Source organism: Calonectris borealis, chromosome 8 (genome assembly GCF_964195595.1).
Source record: "Calonectris borealis chromosome 8, bCalBor7.hap1.2, whole genome shotgun sequence".
In the NCBI taxonomy this organism is placed as follows: Eukaryota; Metazoa; Chordata; class Aves; order Procellariiformes; family Procellariidae; genus Calonectris; species Calonectris borealis.
Window position 1 is genome coordinate 33414849 of NC_134319.1, and position 20797 is coordinate 33435645.

The window sequence follows — 20797 nt, forward strand, 5'->3', positions numbered from 1 at the left end:
AAGTCAGGTTTTCCACAATGAATAAGGAAATAACAAATTTTGCCTTCAGAACCTACTTGTGAGCTCAGGAGGGCTGATCCCATCTATGAACATCATGACTTTTTCAGAACCCCTATCTCCACAATCTCTGTTTCATTTTGACCAAAATTTCTCATCCAACAGAGTTTTAGAGGGCGGTACTAAAGGACAAGCCGTGTGAGCCACTCTGAAGTTACATTTCTTGGCTTGAGTCCACTGAACGTCAAATTTGCGGGAAGCCCTGTGCTATGAAACTCCCACTGATAAGAGATCTCCCCCACCTCGCCCATGCCTTCAGGTGACACAACAATAAGACAAGCACAAGCAGAGCCACTGCAGACCCCAAATCGGGTTTTCAATCACATTTAAAAACAACCTTTCTTTTGCAGGCACCAGATTGTAACAAACGAAAACAATTATTGAGTATCAAGAATGACAACTCTTGACCTTTTAGTATATTCACTCATTCAGCCTCTTGCCAACCCCTTATCAAATATCAGCAATAGATGAAAGCTCAGTATTTTCTTCAAAGAGAACTTTAGTCTCTTGATATTTACCTCCAGAGTTTCATCTTTTATGGTTCAGCCTATGATTATGGCCTGTCTCCAGGGCCACGGGCAGACACTTTCATTTTCATTTTCAGACAGCGTATATGAAAGTAACTCGTTAGCATAAAGAACTGCCAGATCAGCTGCTAGCTACCTGTCCAGGCTAGATTTGCCTAGGACAAGCTCTTAGGAATCAGAAAGCTCCTTATCATAATTTTATCTGGACGGAATGATCCCCACTGACAGCGCATAAAAGCTGCAGACAAAGTAAAGGGAAGAAATAGTTTTATCCTGACCAAAAGCCTTGAATCTGCTCTATAATAAGAGGAATGCAAATTTCTCTTTTTTTTGTAAGGTAACAATTATTTCTAATAAAATGACAGATGTTCATGCACAAGCACACCTACCTTGCATGCTCACTCAGACACACGTGCGTTGACAATTATTCCTCCCCCGCGACAGGGAGAGGGAACAGAGGTGAGTACTAGGCCAAAGTCGTTTACAGGCAAAGGCGACCAAGTCCTCGCTCGCAGTGCATGGAGGTTCTCCAGTATTACCAACCCCACGAATTCAAAATCACAAATCAAGTTTTCATTTCTTATTTGTTTTAAACAAAACACATGTTTTTGGCACTTCCATTCTGATTTTTAGCATTTAGATATTTGCCCTTTATTATCTTTTCTTTGGAATCACAAAAGCCAGAAATTTACCGTTTTTTAGAATCAAATTTTAGTTTTTCACATAGCAATGACTCCAAGAGGTAGACAATAAGAAAAAAACATCAAATACTGTGACGCTTTGAGTAAAACTATTAGAGTTGGCAACACTGTCCCCCTGTGATTAGAAGTTACCTGCTCACCTTTGATGGGAATTTCATCAAAGCAGCAAAATCACAAAAAGCCAGGATGGAGGTTCAGGCTACCCAACCATCCCTGAAACGTATCTACCCTGAAGAGAAAGGATATCCTGCCCCAGAAAAAAAGGGAAAGGAAGGGGTCTAGAAATCCATGCAAAGATAGAAGAGTTAGAGAGGGTCTTACAAGCATTCACAGCATACAGATTGGTTGGAGAATTTGAGAAAAACAAGAGTTTGAGGACATCCTGGGAAGCTCCCAACTTACATGAGCTCATTGAGACTGCTTCCCTTCCCCCCTCTCTCTGATTATTTCAGTTTAATATCCTATTATGAAAGCAAATGTTATAAAGGGCATATTAAAATGAGTGTAATTGCCATTTAGTATTCCCTGTGTACAAGGCAATTTCTTCTAACTCCAGAAACATTAGAAACAGAGGTGATTCTCTACAGTAATGACAGCATACAACCAAGTGAGAGGAGCTGAAGTATTAGTCAACTGCTAGGAATGTGACACCCCCTCATTTCTAAACAGCTCTGGTATTGAAAATGGCTTCTTCTTCCAGTGGAACTTAAAAATCCTTCTTTGGATAAAAAGTTAATTGCAAATTAACTGTTAGATAAGCTAATTTGCAGTATATGCGGGATTGCAATAATGTGACTAATTTCAGGTTTGTCCTTAAAGACTCTAAAGCTTCTCTGTAACACTGTCACTGGGTATCACGCTCCTTAAGTCTTTAAGGAGTCATAGATCTCATTAGGAATTACAACTTAAATTAATCTGAATTTGAGTTCTAGATGCCTTAGGAAGTGCATGTGTAACATATATACCACCAACAGCTGACTCAAAACCACAATCTGAAATGTATTTCAACCATGATTAATAATTTATTAATTAAGGCCTGACAGAAAAAAGCAGGCAAGAGCCTGAGTAAGAGCTGTTGTTGGGGTTTTGGGTGGTTTATTCAGATATTCTTTACAATACCCATACTACTTGAATCTGCTGCTTTTCCACCGATATATCAAAGTTAAAGCATCTTGCAAATATAAAAATTGTATATTTATCTATCTCTCTCTATACATACACGCATGTGTATATATAGGAAGCAACAGATCAAAGTTTGTACAGTTTTTGGTTACAGGCTAAAATATCAAGGTTAAAATTCAGCTTTCACTCAAAAGATATTATAAAATCTCCCTAGGAGAAAAAGTCTCACTGAAAATTAATGAGACTGCTTGTTCTGGTTAGCCACTCTGAGAATATCTCTCAAAGTTAAATTCCCCATAAACACAAAGGGAGTTCACCTACGTGACAACTACATTAAAAGAAAATATTAATATGTAACAAATCAGTTTCAGGTTTTTGACACAGAAGTACTTGACAATTTAATAGATTTCTCCTAGATAAAGGAAATCTACATTCATAAAGATAGAAGCCATTCGTCACTATTTGCCAAAAAGCAACAAGAGGAAAATGAATACAGACAAATAAACAACAGTAAATATCGTCAAATAGCATGTTACAGTACTACTGATTTTAAAGCTGCTTTGGTTTCAAATATCAAAGCTTTCATTTTGCAATTAACTCACATGAAGTAGAAGCACAGCTGCAAGGAAAGACTGTCCCTGGCAATAGCCAATGTCTTCATCATAGACAGAGTATGCCTAGAAAAAATAAAAGTCAACATATATCTGAAATGCATGCAGGCATTATCAAAATGTGTAATAATCAATGAGCTATTCAGAATATGTAATACTATGCAGGCTAAAATTATAAAGGGAGTGAAATTGTAACCATTCTTGCTTAGGCACTTAAGAAAACATCATCACCCTCAGTCTTCCATAGATGTTGTATTTGTAAATTTTTGTTTTTATTTTTTGAACAGCATGAAAAGAGTTGGATGCAATTTCCCTTCACCTAAATCAAGAATAATTCTGCTGAGGTCATTAATGATATAACTTTAACGATATAATAAATATGATATAAATACCAGGTTAGCGTGTGTTGCAGGGAGAGTGCTTGTTTGTTTTTGGAAAAACAGCTTCTGACATCATGAAAGTATAGGGCCTGAGGTTGGTTGTCAGAAAACCACCAAGACCTACTCTAGCCTGAAAATTTCATCAGAAACAGTTTTTCCATGTCCTTGTTATGCTGAAGAATGAGCAAGACTCATTTTCCTACGGTATGACTGACATACTACTTTTTTCCTACTCTTAAAAAAACAAAACTAAAATAACCAACCTTTCCTTCCCCCTTACTTTTCCGAGACAAGAAGACAGATACTGGTTTTAAAGACATGTCAGAGGATGTTAAGAATTTGAGAAAGTTTAAGCAGCAGCAGCAGGATTGACATCGGAGAGAGAGACATCCTGAGAGAATAAGCAAGGTACTAAGGTTACAGCCAGGGAAAACAAAAGCACAAGGTCAGAGCTACGGAGAGGAACAAGCCACATGAATCAGAAAATCCGCTTTGCCCCCACACCGCCTCCAAGATTGTTTACAGATGAGAACGTTTCGAACTGGAACACCATGCTTATCTTCTGTTTTTTTAAGTTTTGAATGAAATCAGGATTGCAAATTCACTGAATGGAAGCACAGAGACACTGTGAATAAGCAACGTCAGGTATGCTGGGGAACCAAACCCACCTGGGTCTATCGTACGATGCTTCATAGGTGGCTAAGCTGCCTCTTCAAAAGGTAGGAACTGTGACTCAAAAAGAGATGTGACTCCTTTCCAATCAACGGTATTAACATAATTGCAAATAATTTCTGCCAGAAATGTTGAAATGGAGGCCAAAACATATTTAAAGTCTTTAAACCACCTTTCCTTTTTCATTCTGATGGGCAAAAACTAAGAAAGAAGTATTTATAAGGAATTCTGTAATGATTCCAGAAGAAAAGATTGCTGTAAAGAATATAACCTGAGTATTCCTTTGAAGGTCACCATTTATAAACAACTCATCCATACATTTCCTAATACATTGGTAGCTTTGTGAAAAACTGAACTGTGACTTACAGCTCTTTGCCATTTGTCCATATTGCTCATCATTCTTTTAAAGTGTGTTAGATGGGATTAGTTAGAATCTGAGTGAAAATGATCCCAATCCATTCCTCAGTTTCAGTGGTCAAGCAAATACAAGACGACTAGTCACATAAATTATTGGAAAAAAAGTTAATGAACCATTACAATCCTCTTACTAGTTTAAACCTGATCTAGCCACAAAGTAAAATATAAAAAATAACTCCAGAAGTGTACAATAGCAGATACAAAACTTTGAATTGGAAAAAAAGGATGCTCTCTTGGAAAAAGTTAATTTAAAATTACTCTTTAGCTACTAAGCACTGAATTAACAGAAATTACTTTCAACACTTAAATTAATACTGTATATATATGACTAATTAGAACCATCCACTGGTTAATCATCGTCATCATCATGAGTCTGTATCTATTTGTTCCCAAAATCTATCAGTTTATGGATGCCTAATATTTTATTTCTGCAGCATTCATAGAAGCTGTATTATTTCTGCTTTTGAAAGGCCAGCTCCGCTTAGAAGCAGATATGCAGAATTACAAATAAATTTGATTTATGATTTCTTCATGCTATATAACAACACTTTTACTTTACTTAAAGAGAAATCCAGGCTGAAAAATTAATAGCAAATTATCAACATGTGGGGGTTCTCTCTTGTGAGAAGCATTAGTAGCAAAATAGCTAATAATTTGCTGAAAATAGCAATAAATTAATCCAAACAAATTTTAAAATAACTATTGAGAAACCAACACACTGGAACAAACAAACTGCCTCCAAAACTGACAGATCAAAAAGTAAAGAAAGTTATCAGAAATAAAAAGATACTCCTTCTGAGATTGTGAAAGAAGTCAGAATTATGGCAAAAGAGGGAAAACAGGGAGGGTACAAAAAAATCCTCACTCTGCATGTTAAATATAAAAATATGAAGGAAGACCAAGAAATGTTCTCATAAGCAACTTCCTAAACACATTAAAACTAATACTAAATCCATTTCAAACACATCCAGAGCAGGAAGGCAAAGCCTCTACTTGGAAAATATATGATCAAGGTAGAAAGGTTGTATTTAAACTATAGCAGAAAATCCACATGAACTTTCCTTGTGTCTGTTTTATTACAGAAGAATCACAGGGGTTGTCATCCTGCTGGAACCATTTCCAGGATGTGTTGAAGGATCTGTCTCCAATTGAGTATCAGAAGAGATGATAAATTAAAAGGAATAAAAATACTAAAAATTTATTAAGAACAGACAGTATTCACCCAAAAACCTTGGGGGGGGGGGGGGGGAGTAAACTGGTAAACCATTAACTGGCTGATTAAATCAGAAGAATAGATGACAAATTTGAAACATTTGTAAAAACAGGTGATGCACAGAACTACAAATCAATAAGTCCTGGATAATTTGGTTAAAAAAAATATTCAAATTAATTAGTGGACACAGATATATATAGGATATATAAGAGAAAAATGTCTGAGAGCCCCAGTAAAAGGATGTCATCATTAACCAATCTTTGAAGCAATCAACAACTACAAAAAAATATATTAACTGCTTGATCTGCTTGCTTTTTGAAATTAATTTCCACTAGGTCCTTCCCCAAAATCTGATCTTCACAAGCAGCTGTTATCAGATACTTAGGTATCAGTTCTGTATGAGAATTAGATCAAACCGAGAAAGATTCTGCTGTTAAGTCAAAACATCATAATCCTGGCAACTAAAGATTTATTTTGTAATGAAGTCTCTAAAATCTACATGATTTCATTGTATTTGCCCAAAGCAAAGAGATTTTTAAAGCTTTATGCATATTACATTTCCAATTACACTTTTTTAGCTTTAAGTAACCTATGGGACTTGATATTGCTGAAATATGAAGTAATTAACCAAAATAGCCTCAAAAATAAGAATGCTGCCTACAGATACCACCATAATATTGCATTATCATAGAACCATAGAATAGTTTGGTTTGGAAGGGACCTTAAAGATCATCTAGTTCCAACCCCCCTGCCATGGGCAGGGACACCTTCCACTAGACCAGGTTGCTCAAAGCCCCATCCAGCCTGGGATTGAACACTTCCAGGGGTGGGGCATTCACAACTTCTCTGGGCAACCTGTTCCAGTGCCTCACCACCCTCACAGCGAAGAATTTCTTCCTGATATCCAATCTAAATCTACTCTTTTTCAGTTTAAAGCCATTACCCTTTGTCCTATCACTACATGCCCTGGTAAAAAGTCCCTCTCCAGCTTTCTTGTAGGCCCCCTTCAGGTACTGGAAGGCTGCTATAAGGTCTCCCCAGAGCCTTCTCTTCTCCAGGCTGAACAACCCCAACTCTCTCAGCCTGTCTTCATAGGAGAGGTGCTCCAGCCCTCTGTCCATCTTCGTGGTCCTCCTCTGGACTCACCCCAACAGGTCCATGTCCTTCTTATGTTGGGAGCCCCAAAGCTGAATGCAGTACTCCAGGTGGGGTCTCACAAAAGCGGAGTAGAGGGGGAGAATCACCTCCCTTGACCTGCTGGCCATGCTTCTTTTGATGCAGCCCAGGATATGGTTGGCTGCAAGTGCACATTGACGGGTCATCTTGAGCTTCTCATCAACCAACACCCCCAAGTCCTTCTCCTCAGGGCTACTCTCAATCCATTCTCCATCCAGCCTGTATTTGTGCTTGGGATTGCCCTGACCCATGTGCAGGACCTTGCACTTGGCCTTGTTGAACCTCATGAGGTTCACACGGGCCCACCTCTCAAGCCTGGCAAGGTCCCTCTGGATGGCATCCTGTCCCTCAGGCATGTCGACCGCACCACACAGCTTGGTGTCGTTGGCAAACTTGCTGAGGGTGCACTCGATCGCACTGTCCATGTCGCCAACAAAGATGTTAAACAGCGCTGGTCCCAATACCGACCCCTGAGAAACGTCACTTGTCACTGGTCTCCACTTGGACACCGAGCTGTTGACCGCAACTCTTTGAGTGCGATCATCCAGCCAATTCCTTATCCACCAAGTGGTCCATCGTTAAATCCAAGGCTCTCCAATTTAGAGACAAGGATGTCATGCGGGACAGTGTCAAATGTTAATAAATGTACTACTAACAAAAGATCTAAGATTAATTATTTAAGATTCACCCTTTTAAGGCACTAAGGAGCATTAACTTTGTCCTTCCACATGAAATACGAAAACAAAGCAAAATCCCAAATCCCCTATTGCCATTGCAGTCATTGTAACTTTGTAATTTCAACAGAATGGGATTTTTCCCATGATAACCTGCGACAACGCTGCAGTTTTTAAAGTTATTATTTTCTTAAGCTCTTGGGGAATCTCCAATCACAATACTCCAGTTAACTGAGATTTTAAATATTCTCTGTCTCATGAATGGGACTTAATGAAGATTCTGACTTGAAGCCTACTTTCATTCATTTTAACTAAATGAAGATCTCACAGAATTAAAACGTCTTTTTAATAGTTTTCTGTCTTCTGAAGAGAAGAACTACTATGCAGTTATTGGTACAACATCATTAGAAAGTGAATACTTTGGAAGCAACAGAGTCTCCTCAAATAAAGTCAATGATAGAAAACTGCCTGCATGTTGGGAAAGTGAATGAAGAATCCAGAGATGGACAGAAATTCTTCTCTAAAATAATTAATGGAGGAAAATCTCCCAAGATCAGAATCTTCTGTAGACAAACAATTTCCAAGTAAGTAGCATTTAAAAGATGAATGGAAAGGTTGCTGATTTGAATTTAAAACCTCAGATTTGGGATTTCTGCAACTACTGTGTATGAGTCCCAGCAGTTTTAAAAAAGGAAGAGTAGAGAGAACGTCTCAAATTCCAGAATGAAATGTTTTTCATCATTTTGCATCCTCATAAGCATGAAAATGATTGCTCACACTTGCTGAAGGTTCAAATGTACTTAAAACAACAAAATGCAAAATACTAACTAGCAAATATCAACTTATAATCACATTGCCAATTTGCCTTTACCATAGTAACTCAATGACATTAGAATTAAACATTACAATTACACTGGAAACTAAAGAGAGCTCATGAAAAATATTTCTCTAGTGTCTGCCTCATACAAAGGTCTTACATTTCCAGAGCTTTCATTCCCCCACAGACACTTCACAGCAATGCAGAGGGAAAGGTATGACAGAGGCTTTATAGATCTCCAACTCTCATCTGCAATAACGGTATCTCTCTTGTCAGTAATAATGTTTTCTGGCTCAGGAAACACTCACTTCTCTGAAAAAGTGGCAGGCACACTGGCACGATGCCTGTTAACAGCCATACGAGATATCCAGTGTCTGTGTCTCAGGAAAAAGGAAAATGTCACAGGAATTGAATGCGAGTTTTTGGGGGAGAATTACAAGCCTGATTCGTTACTTACCTTTGTGTCGCTACCAAAGTGATAGAAATGATCTAGGGAATCTACGCAATGTTTGACACAGACACAGCTCTGTGTTGAAGTCTGTTTTAGTAGAGTTAAAAGACTTACATAGGGTCTGAAAAACAGACTGTCTCAAGAAAACATCCATACTGTGATGTGGACTGCTAAGGCAACAAGGTATTTTATGACATGCTTGGTCGCTGAATAATTTTAGTGACAGTATAATTTAAAACTCCGTACCTAAATTTGTATTGTAAGGCTAACAGTCTGAAAGTAGTAATATTGCTATGACTGCAGCATTTAGGATGTATCACATTATACAAGGAATTTCTGTGTTAACTGAAAACTGTATTTTTAGAAATTAGTTACTCATTTACGGAGTATCAGGGCGAGGCACGTGTACATTATACAATATGCCTCCTCCAGAGCTGTAAGGGCCGAGAGAATGAAGAAATCTTCACATTTATTCAGGCAGGTCTCTGAACGTACTAAAGCCTTTACTCTCTTTCCAGCATTCAAGATTCACAATCCTGACCTTTTCACTAGTACAGTCTCAGCAGAAACCCCATATGCAAGAACAGTACTACTGCTTTCTTGCTGAGCACAGATGCACAGAGAAGGAACCTTATTAATATGTAAATGGAAAAGACAAGATAACATTAAAAATCCTTTGCACGAAACAAGACAAGAATATTTACTAAAATTGCTTTTCGACCCAGGAGCAAAGAAAATAAACAACTAAAAATAGATGAAAAATAATTCTTAACTGATTCTGTTTATGCTCCTACGTTTATTCTAAAATTGGCAAATAGACTCCTCTAGGAAAGAAAGAGATCTGCACTCTGAGAAATAATTAAACCAAAGTGGACAAATACTGAAACTTCCCATTTGTAGATCTGAGGAGCTACTAAGGATTGAAAAATGTGGAAGAATACGTGCATGCTGAGAAGAGGTGACCATCTGAAAAAAGATGCTGCAATGAAATGGAAATGAAAATGTAAAAAAAGGATGAACGTTAGACAATCAGCTTAAAGGACAGCACTAAGCAGCAGCTCTGCCATGCTGAAGGATGAGCCAAAGAGTAATCCATCATTCGCAGCTTATCACGGTGTAGAAGCTACTGGTCACAGAAGAGCGACTCAAAGACATTTTCACATTTCAATTATACAGCAAAGAAAGCCAAAAAAAACATATTGGAGCCCATTCAGTCTTAGCTTTGCTAGAAAAACAGTTTATTATTCCCTCTGCTAATGTAGGTACCAACAAACAGACAGACATTGGAAAGACGACTAAAACGGAGTGTTTCGTTTCACAGTAAACCAGCTATCACACTGATCCTGTGCATAAAACCTTCAGGCAAGTATGACTGGGATTAGGAAAAAACTACAAATTTGATCAACCAAGGAGATTAGTAACAAAATATGTCATGATACAAATGATTCATATCCTTCCATAATGCCTTTTGTTTACTGGAAAACACTAAGACCAACTTTGAATCTCTGAAAAGTAATTCAACCATTTTCAGAAAAACAGGGAAGCGTTGTGTCTATTTTTCCAGTTTGCCCAGTAAGAACACTCGCCTAGCTAATCTGATTGACTTCCCTGCAACATTCCCCTTTCTCCTATTAAAGCCACAGTGGGTGGTTGTCGAATAGGAGTTACTTTAACCCGAAAATTAGAGAAAACACATCTCACATGAAATTCTGCACTGCATAGCTTCCAGACAGTTGAGAGGACTATTTCTGCCAAGAGCTTTGATTCCCTGGAGCATTGAGCTGTTAACTACATATGCACGCATGGAAGTAAGTTGAGAGTACTATTCTGTTATGCATTGTAACGCAGAGAATGAGCTCTTTAAATAGAGCTAGAATTCGCATAGTATTCAAACAGAAAGTATGCAAGAAACAGAACTATCTTCCCAAAGATGTTTGCTCTGTGCAAATCTAGCTTATGCGATGTCCTCAAGTGAAATCTGCAATCTAGAATCTGGAACTCTTTTCATTCCTTATCACCATTGTCAGCCTTACAGTTTATTTTTAGATACTTTGTCACATAAATGTTCTGCAACTGAGAAAGTTTCCATCTTTCCTGATTTCCTACTGTTCTGAAGAAGAGATTAAGAGACGGAACTAAAACTGACAGACCCGTTAAAATGAGGCAGTGAGCTTTTAATGGTTTTCCTTTTTATCTGACAGCTCAGATCATCTCTCATTTCAGTGGGGAATGAAGAAAATGCTCTTCAGCTTTTTACCCTCCCACTTGAGGACAGACCTTTTCTAGCCTTATTCAATAATCCTTTTCTTCAAATATCTTGCTTTCATATTAGAAGAAGGGCACAAGTGTACAGCACCTCTGTTAAAAGTTATTCTAGTAATATAAAGCAGCCACAATATTACTTTCAACACAGATCATTATTTTTTTTTTCCAATGGAATGACAAGTTTATAAGCAAATTAATTAGCTTTTAACAATATTTCTCTAAAACTCACCACATCAATCATAAACTCAAGGTCCAGTCAAGACCCGGCCATAGACAGGACATCTGTAGAACAGAGCCATAGCCATTTAAGAAAACAGTGCAAGGTTGAAGGATGAGTTGCTACCGAGAAATCTACATAGCAGTTGCGTCTGATGCTGGCAAGTAGGTAGAAACCGTCAAGAATAAAATCAGTAAACTTAGGAATAATTCAATACTGAAGATCGGATATGGCTGTTCTACCAGGAAGCAATGCTTCCCAAATCCTTCTCTGAACCAATGAGTACATAAAAGAATGAGGCAGTCGATAGAGTCTACTAGGATTTTTAGAAAACCTTCAACAAGATCCCTTCCCAAAGGCTTTTTAGGGAACTAAGCTGCCATAGAAGGTCCTCTTATAATATCCTCAAATAATTGACTAAAGGATAGAAAGCAAAAGGTAAGAATAAACAGTCAGCTCTCACCCACAGAATGAAGGCGAGGTCACTCACAGAACCTTACAGAAAGACATGCTAGGGCTAATGCTGTTGAAAATACTCATAAATCATACAGAATACATAAAAATAGCACAGTAACAAAGACTGCTGATGAGACAAAGCTATTCGGAGCAGTAAATTAAAAGCTGACCGCAAAGATGCTATGCAGAATGTGTTCATATCAAAGGAAGGTGGCAAAGTGGCAGAGGTCATTCAGCTGTAGATAAATACAAAATGCTTCACAGTAAAAGCAGTCCTCAACTTGATGCACACACTGACACTCTGATCTAGATCCTTTAAGAAAAGAGGTCCAACATCTGCAGCAACTTTCTCTGCAGGAGCAGTAGAGGCCCTGAGAGCAGGGAAGGCACCCAGCTTTGGAAGATGAGGAGAATTCTCCACTTTTACCCCAGAAAACCCAGGAAGGTCTGAGATCTCTGCCTTGGTGAAGCTGCCTGCTAGACAGATAATTCCTCTAAGTCGCTTCTAGTTCAGACACATTCATTCTTTTATCTTCTCTTTATTAAACAAATACCGAGATACTCATTCATGAAAAAGAGTTTTTCTTTCCGAAGTATGTTCCCAAATCCTTTCATCATCCTCATGGAACTTCTACAGATTCTTTCCAATGTAGAAGTAGTCATCTTTAATTCTAGACACAGTAATCAAAAGCAGCTGCAGCAGCTGTAAAATACTGAGTTACTCGAGTCATTCTATTCCTACACAAGATTCATCTATCTATACATCCTTTAACACCTCATTATTTACCATTCCCTTCTTCTCTGTGTCATCAAGATATCTTTACCAGAAATGATTTTTCTGTTTTCTTTTAGGTGACTAACCAGAGCACATCAGATGAACGAGTGATCTTCATGATGCCGTGTTTGAAATACATTTATTCAGTGCTGATGTTTAGTAACCTGCTAGCTAGCCAGTTTTTAATTCTTTAATGTATATCTTATTCATGTTCTAACTCGTCCAGCATTGATACATTTTTTGCATTGCAGACTACACGATCTACAGAACTTCGATAAAATTACCTTCACCAATGAAACCTGTATTTTTATTTTTTTTTGTATTAGCTTGGCAAGATCTATTTTCAGTAAACTCATAGGCATTCATTATAATATACTTCTCACATTTAATTCTTGATAAGCTGAATGCTATTCCACCATTTTTCACTTAACTGATATCAAACTGACAAGCCCACAATTACCTCCATTGTCCTAGTTATTCTTTTCAAAGACTGGCACAGGAACAGTTTTCTTGTAGCCATCTAAAGCCCTCCAAGATTAGTGAGAAATCAATATAATTGGTTCAAAGTTCTCTCTGCTCTTTTCTTTTTTACCTTTTTTTTAATGTGAATTACTCATGACAATGAACTTCAATATATGTAACCTAAGCAGCTATATTTAACAGTCGTCCAAATTATTGTTTGAATAGGAGTCTGTATCACCATGGAATTTATCTGGAGAGCAGGAATGTGTATCATTATACTCCAAAGGCAGGACACTCTTTTCTCCTTGTTATGACAACTCCATCATTTCTGTCTATTAATCAACTGGAGGTGGAAACAGAGTTACAAGGAAAAGGAAGGGAAGTGGAAATGGCTTTGTCTAAGGCAATCATTTATTCTACATGTAGAAAAAAAATGTGAAACAAACTGCCTGCCAGAAACACAATAAAATCGGCAACTGGCGGCCAGAGAACTCCCTATCTAGCTGCAATATTCTACCTTCTGGATCTCTTCTGAGCAACAGAAGTCTGTCTGTACAAGCTCAACTTTCCTATGTGCAAATTGGAAAAAATTAGATTTTTATTTGATCAGAGGTGACCTGAGAGCTATGAGTGAAAAGCTATACATACACATTGCTTGTGGAAAGGTCAGCTACCTTGTTCTCTAGATAATTGTTTAGAGACATTCTTGCTTAACCTCACAGCAGAGCTTGCTCTGAAGGTTTCTCTACCTCTGCAAACTTCTCTACCAGCAGACCAAAAAAAGTTCGGCACCACGCTTCTACTGAAGCAGACCTCTGATATCAAACTGCCCATTAGTAAAGCTAGCCTCCTTCTTCTCATGTGCATCTTAGGAGGTACGAAATGCAAGGTTATAAAAAGTACTTCAGGATATCCAGTACTGCAGAAACACTAGACTCTCCACATGCAATCCACATAGAGCTTTAAAGTCTTCCTGATTAGAGACTTGGATCAGAACAGGGTTAGCAGGGCAAAACACAGTCATAGCAAAATATGGAACACACTTTAAAATGCAGAGTACTGACTGTACCTTACAGATTTTGTATAGAGATTCCTGACCGTCTCCTTCTGTATCTTTGAAATAATCATGTGCTGGAAATGTACGATGAATATCTCGTGTAATGACACTCTCTTGAGCAGAATCCTGTAAAAAAGAGAGAGAAATCCTGAAGTATTAGCCTGGTAACAATGTAATTAAACACAACAGAATATAAAATTCTATGTGCAGTCAACATGGGTACATTAGATAACTGCTTTACTGACTCATCCTCTAAAAATGCTTTGAGAAGAAACTGAAAATCCGCTGGTTGCATATGCAGTAATAATTTGACAGTTTAACAAGAGCAACGTGGCATGTTTTCTGTCCTTCAGGCTTACAGTTCAACTTTAACACTCACAGGAAATGATTAGTTATTTAATTGTAGGTGCATTTTTACCACAGAACATATGCTTACTGCATTTCTCTTGGAGTGAAAAAAAAAAAGAAAAGAAAATTAGACTGTCGTTCTCTTGCAAGCTCAGAGGTATTAATTTAAAATGTGTATCAATCTACCATAAAAACAGTGTTAATTACAAATTAGAACTATTACTTAGAAATGTCCAAAGTTTACCATTAAGTGGTCTTTAAAAAACAAAACCAGAAGCAATGCCAGAAAATGTTTACTTTCAGATAAATCCCACACCCTTCCCTGCTACCATCTCCAATTCAATTACATTTTTACATTGACTAGCAACCAGGGACAAGTCCAGGTGCCTAAACTTGGTGTCAAATGCCATTTTAGAAGCCCACAGATAATCTTGCGTGGTAAGTAGCTGCTACTGCAGAAGGATACAAGTCTGCTGTAAGTGCTGCATCATCTCTGCAAGCTCCATGTGGATGATCTGCACATCCAAAGACAGCTAAAATGACACCAAATGCCCACATTTAGGCAACTGAGTTGTTCCCTCAAATGCCCACATTTAGGCAACTGAGTTGTTCCCTAGACATACCTAGCTCTGTAGATAAAGAAGCAATTGCTTACATTACTGCATTTCTATAAAGATGGAAATCGTTGCAATCCTGAGAAATACCACTGTGTGTATGAGAAAGTGGTATCAAAATGTCAGAGCTGGAACTACAACAGTTAATCAATTATCTTCAGGTTCCAGTTACCCTCAGTGTGAGATAGTACCTTTAGGTTGGTAAATATCACATGGTGCTTTTCTGTATTACCTTTGTAATCCTGAAGGGAAAACCAACAGAATCCTCACCTGCGACTTAGAAAATAAATCCTTTATAAGTGCTTTTACCTTGAAAACAAAATATCTCTCTTATAGAAGAGCTTCTAAACCCTCTGATTGCATTTGTAATTCAAGACTCTCCACAAAAAAGCTTCTTTACACCTGCTGGAGTCAGCAACCAGGTAATCTCCCAAATTTAGGTGGTTTCCTAATCCCGTAAAGCCTCTACTGTGAGGCTCTGCCATACCATAATGCAGCTGCCTGCGGGGGCTTAGCCAGAAGTCCACAGCAATTCCCAACCACGGTTTCCTTTTGGGCCCATCCATGACCAATACACACGAAGACATCACCCTGGGCTCTATCAGGCTACCTCAGAGATGAAAACCCATCATTGTATTTCTCCATTCACTTCAATGGCAGCTAAGAAAATAGCTGTAGTCGCAACAAGCATAAACATCACTTGAAATTTAAATGTTTTCTAACAGCACTCCGTTGAGTATCACAGATAAGGAAAAAAAAATGTGGGGTTTATTAAAAATCTGATTTTCTTCTACTCTCATCTGTCTTCTCATTTCCTTTGATTCTCTCAACCCTCCATATTAAACTATGGCTTCATCTTCCCTCCACATCCCTCTCTGCACTTAGCACAATCTTCCAGTTCTCGCACACAGAAGTCTTCCTCGTCCTCCTCTCTCAGATCTCTCCCTGAAGTTCACAGCTTCTCTGAATCTTTGCCATCATTAATTTATCCACTTACAATGTCCTAATTTTCAGTGATTTCAACTGTTACTTTCCCTTTGCTTGACAATAACATCTTTAGTACACGACAACACCACGGTCTGTATTTTGTAAAATACCAGGCATATTGTTATGTGCTAAGAAAAGGAAAGCTTCCAAAAAAAGGTGATGTTTTTATTACGCTAACTGGGGGGAAAATAAACACACTTTTGTGCTTTCACCAGGTTACCATCATGTTTTTCAGGTTATGCAAGCGTCATGCAACTATCATGCTAAAAACTAACTAAACTAACTGCACAGTCTAAATCACACGCAACAAAACACAGAATAATAATAAATATTTAATAATAAGCAGTTCTCTAATCAGACTTCTTTAATGAGTATTTTCATTTACATGGCTTTCAAACACAAGAGAGGCTAAATAATTGCCATCTTCCTCCCAGATTGATCTGACAATTTAGCTACATTGTGAGGAAATGCCTTAAACAGCATTTAAGATCTACCAGTACAGCACAGTTACCGAGTCCATTATAAAAATCTGTTACGTTTAATTCTTCAGCACAAATTTGAAAAGATCCAGGCATTTTAAAGAAAGTTACGGGACGGCCACCACGTCCAGCACATACATCGCTTTTCTGTCAAGCAGGGAGATTGTGTTTGACTTCCCTCACTTCTGTCTTTTCTTGAACTGAGAGGACAACGTATAATTGAGCACACAGAAGTTGACAAGGTAGATGTCCAAGGTAGGACCAAAAAATATTTGTTTAAAGGCTCAAACGCAAATACACTTTTACTGAGTTAAAAGAAGCCTGAGTCTTCATTCAGCATTATTAACAACAGATGCTTCTAAAAAACTAGAGGAAAGCAATTAAATGGACCCAAAATAAAATTTAAGTTGAAAGACAGGAGAATTAACTCCTTCTCAAAAGATAACACCATCTGAAATACGATAAACCCACAATCTAAGAGAAACAAGAAATGAGTCTAGAGTGAAGATCAGTGTAGAATTATTTTGGTTAAGATTCCGTCTTTTCCCAGACAGAATTTGTTGATAGCGCTGTTCTCAGGAGTACCACAGCAGATGAGTTTACCGTTATCCTAATTCAGGTTTTCAGAGGATTTTTATTCTTCTGAAAGTCATGATTAGTTAATTTCTTACAAAAAAAAGCTAAGGTGAGATGGCTATCAAAGCATTCAGAGTTTTAATGATCTTTCTCGCTTCTAACATCCATTTCAGTGCTGCCAACTCAGAGAAACAATATTCTACTGAGGAAAAGAATTATCTTCATGTGTCAACTATATGACAGCTGACATCCTACTGAACAAGCTCTCTACTTTGAGTCGTCTCACTTTTAAAACAGCTAAACTTCTGCAACTGTGAAGCAACTGTACTGGGATACTAACTCCTTGACACTGCTGCCATTTTAAACTATTAAGATGCTGCTGAAGGCCGACATTTGATGCCAGAAGGCAGACTGACATAGAAATACAGAAGAGAACAGAAAACTGTTTCTATTCAATAAATGTTAAAAGAAAATTAAGGGTACATAGGCACTCAAAATGAAGAAATATAGGGCAATCTTTATGCGTGACATCAGGATTTTTTTTTTTAATTAAGAACATTTCACGCACACTCCAGAAAGAACCTCTGCCCATTTGTTGTCCTGATGCACCCATTCTGGTGATGAATTACGGTGAGGGAGTAGAAGAGACTTCTGCTGGTAGAGCCTTGCTTCCTTTGTTGCAGGACTGGAGGATAAGTATAGTGTGAGCCAGAAGAATGCGTTAAGAAGGAAAAATCTCTTGGGGCGTAACATCTCAATGCTGTATTAAGCCTCAGATCCTTTCCCCGCTTCGGCCCAAAATTAATTACGTGAAACCAGGCACATCACTTGCGCAAAAAATTCCACAACTGGTCACCTGAGTTTTCCTTACTATATAGCTACCTGTGTTACGGCTGTTGACTCAATATGGAGAAATGCAGAATTACTTACAGTTGCAATTAAAGGAATTGAAGAGTTTTATGTGAATACTAAAAAAATAATAAACCAGGTCACAGATGTCTCAAACCTGGCATTCAAACTGAGCAGTACTTCTGACCTCAATCTCTTTGTGCTCCATTTCCGTGGATAATAATAATTCCCCATCTCAGTAGGGTGTTATGAAAATCAATTAACATCTGAAGCACTGAAATACTGTAGTGATAAGTCCTACAGAAATGTCAAAGAGGAAAATAATAACTTCATCGTCAAATCCTGATCTGAATGGTATATAGTAAGGCACAGGGTTACACAGTGAAGAATAGAAAGGGGGAAGAAAAAAAGAGAAGAAAAAAGCTGCTCATTAGATAAGCATTATTCTTTCTGGAACAACAAGGCAGAGATCCTGTGAAGAAGACAACCCAAAACCACAAAACTGTGTGTGATCAAGAATGTATCATTATGCATATGAGTAGGCAATTTTCATATTGTACTTAACTTCCAAAGGCTTATCTCTAATCTTAAACTCCTTCAAGTTTGGTTTTATCACATATGTTTGCATACGAAAGCAATATGATTTATGCGTGCTGGAGACTCAGCACAAGTTCACCTGACTGGACCCATTTAAAAGGTCTGCATCTCTGGTGAGGTTCAAACAGCTGATTTTGCATCAAATTGTCCCACCCGCGCTTCATCTCTTCACTAGTTAAAAATAGCCAGAATCCAGAGTACCAAGGAAAGTAAGAAAAGGAAGAAAAAAAAAAATTCAAAACGGGCTTTCAACATCTAAAAATGCCGTGCCCTGGAAATCTGGTGTGTCATACTCCTTCAGGGTTAGATACTGAAACTTTTCTACACATTGTACGGAAAGCAAAAACTCCCAGGCTGCCGCAGGTGTTCATCACTCTTGTTTAACCAGAGACATACAATGTGGAAACACACCACCTGCCGATAGCGGGAGTTAGAGATACCCTCAATAAATCCACGCCTCTTAATCCTGAAAAGCTGTAAATTTAAATATTGACTTGCCAAGTGCACAGCATTAGACAGTATGACATTGTTTCAGTACCCTAAGCATTTTGCTGAAGGAACAGATTTTTTGCATATTGCTTATTTTGTTCCTTAAAGTTCTTTGTGGTCCTGTACAGTTCCACACATGCGCACATGGGAATATGAATAATAACTTTCAATTCTCTAAAACACAATCACAAATAGGCAGCAAATACAAAATACACAAAATAGATGAGGTCAGTCAGTATGTGTTTGAAATGATCTGCGTAACTGGCAGGTAGCTTTGCCCCTCGTTATTAATGATGTCCTCCCAAACTCATGCTTTCAGTGAAACCTGACATCACATCATGCCAGCATATATATACACATCATCAACCCCTTTCCTCTCGTCATTTTCCATACACATTATAACCCTCCAAGTAGAATGTGTGATCCAAGAAAATCCCAGGTTCCCTGCTAATAAGTATTTGGAAAAAAAAAATCAATAGTTCTTCCTTTTAAAAACATTGAATAAAAGATGTTTGGCTTATGCTAAGTTCTTCTGTAGCATTTTTGTAATACATACCTTGTAGTTCAGCTCTTTTCTATAAATAGATTTTCTTTCAATCATCATCAGCTTTTATTCAGCTGAGAGCATATAATACTCAAAGGGTACTAATTAACAGAGAAACAGGAACTGAGAAAAAAGCAGGGGATTATTCTTTAGCGACTTTTTTTTTAACAGTTATATATCAAGATATTTGAAGTGAACATAATATTTAGGTTAGTTCAGTAAATACACTGGTCAGCTGAACTTTGCAAATTCTGGCTCACTGTCAGCTGTATTTATTGCTGCTTGGGCAAAACCCCTTTCTACAAGCAGAAAGAAACAACCCTCCTACTGGACAAGGGGCCAAATCAATAGTTCAAATCTGAGCAGTCCTGGGCTTCTGGCAGGTCAAGCCTGGATATAAATTTAGTGTCAGACTCTCTTCTCTCATCAGCGTAATACTAATACAGCTCTGCCCAAGGAAGTAGACATCTTCTTTTATCAAATTACCTCCCATTCTTCTCAAGCTGTGTTTGACAAGGTAGTGGGCAGCTGCTCATGCCTCAAATTTTGAGAATTGCCAGGACAGGATCCTCAGAAAAGCGTCTACAACATGCCCCTTTTTAGACTAGGAACGCAAAATTACCAATCACTTCTAAGTACCCAGTTCTCTAATTGTTAAAAAGCTTGTGGGCTGGGACCCTAACCCTTTTAGATACAGTACCACTGGGACTGGATTGGCCAAGAGCTTGTTATGAACTGTTCTATTATTTATATGATCACCCATATGAGTGCCAAGGAAATGAGGAACGATGCTCATTTTGAAAGGCTGTCATCGTATTTCTTTCAACACTTAAGTCAATCTTAAAGCTACTTGGGAAGAGGAGGAGCCCTGGTGAGGACACACTGACCAACTGCCCCGCAGGAGGTTTTTAACCCTCTCAGAATAGCTGATAGTTTTCAGCTACAAGGTAGCTGAAAGATCCCTGCTGGACAAGGTAGACTTGGATCACAGAGAATGACAACTCCAAGATTCTTAAAGAAGAAAAAGGTAGTACTAGAATAATAAAGATACCGATGTAAATATTATTCTGTATGTAGCTGTAAAAAAAGAAAGTGATATTGTAGCAGTCACAGAGGTAAGGCAGAAACAGCTCAGATCTTAACAGGGTTGAGCCATCAATCAGCAACAGATGAGATGACATTTTTCTGTAAAAAATCACAGCAAAACTAGATCAGACACAAAAGATCAATTCGGCATACACTCTGCTGTTCTGAAAAACAAAAA

The 20797-nt window shown here is 38.0% G+C and overlaps 1 protein-coding gene across 4 annotated transcripts in view; it reads right to left on the reverse strand.

Annotated features, from left to right (window-relative positions):
- Window positions 1-20797, reverse strand: part of RABGAP1L (RAB GTPase activating protein 1 like) — a 274563-nt gene that overhangs the window by 100179 nt on the left and 153587 nt on the right. For all 4 annotated transcript variants that reach the window (XM_075156905.1, XM_075156903.1, XM_075156906.1 and 1 more), the window contains 2 exons: window positions 14063-14176; window positions 3010-3084 (listed from right to left, as the gene is read on the reverse strand). In XM_075156905.1, coding sequence (XP_075013006.1) covers window positions 3010-3084; window positions 14063-14176 — 189 coding nt within the window. The remainder of the gene's footprint in view (window positions 1-3009; window positions 3085-14062; window positions 14177-20797) is intronic.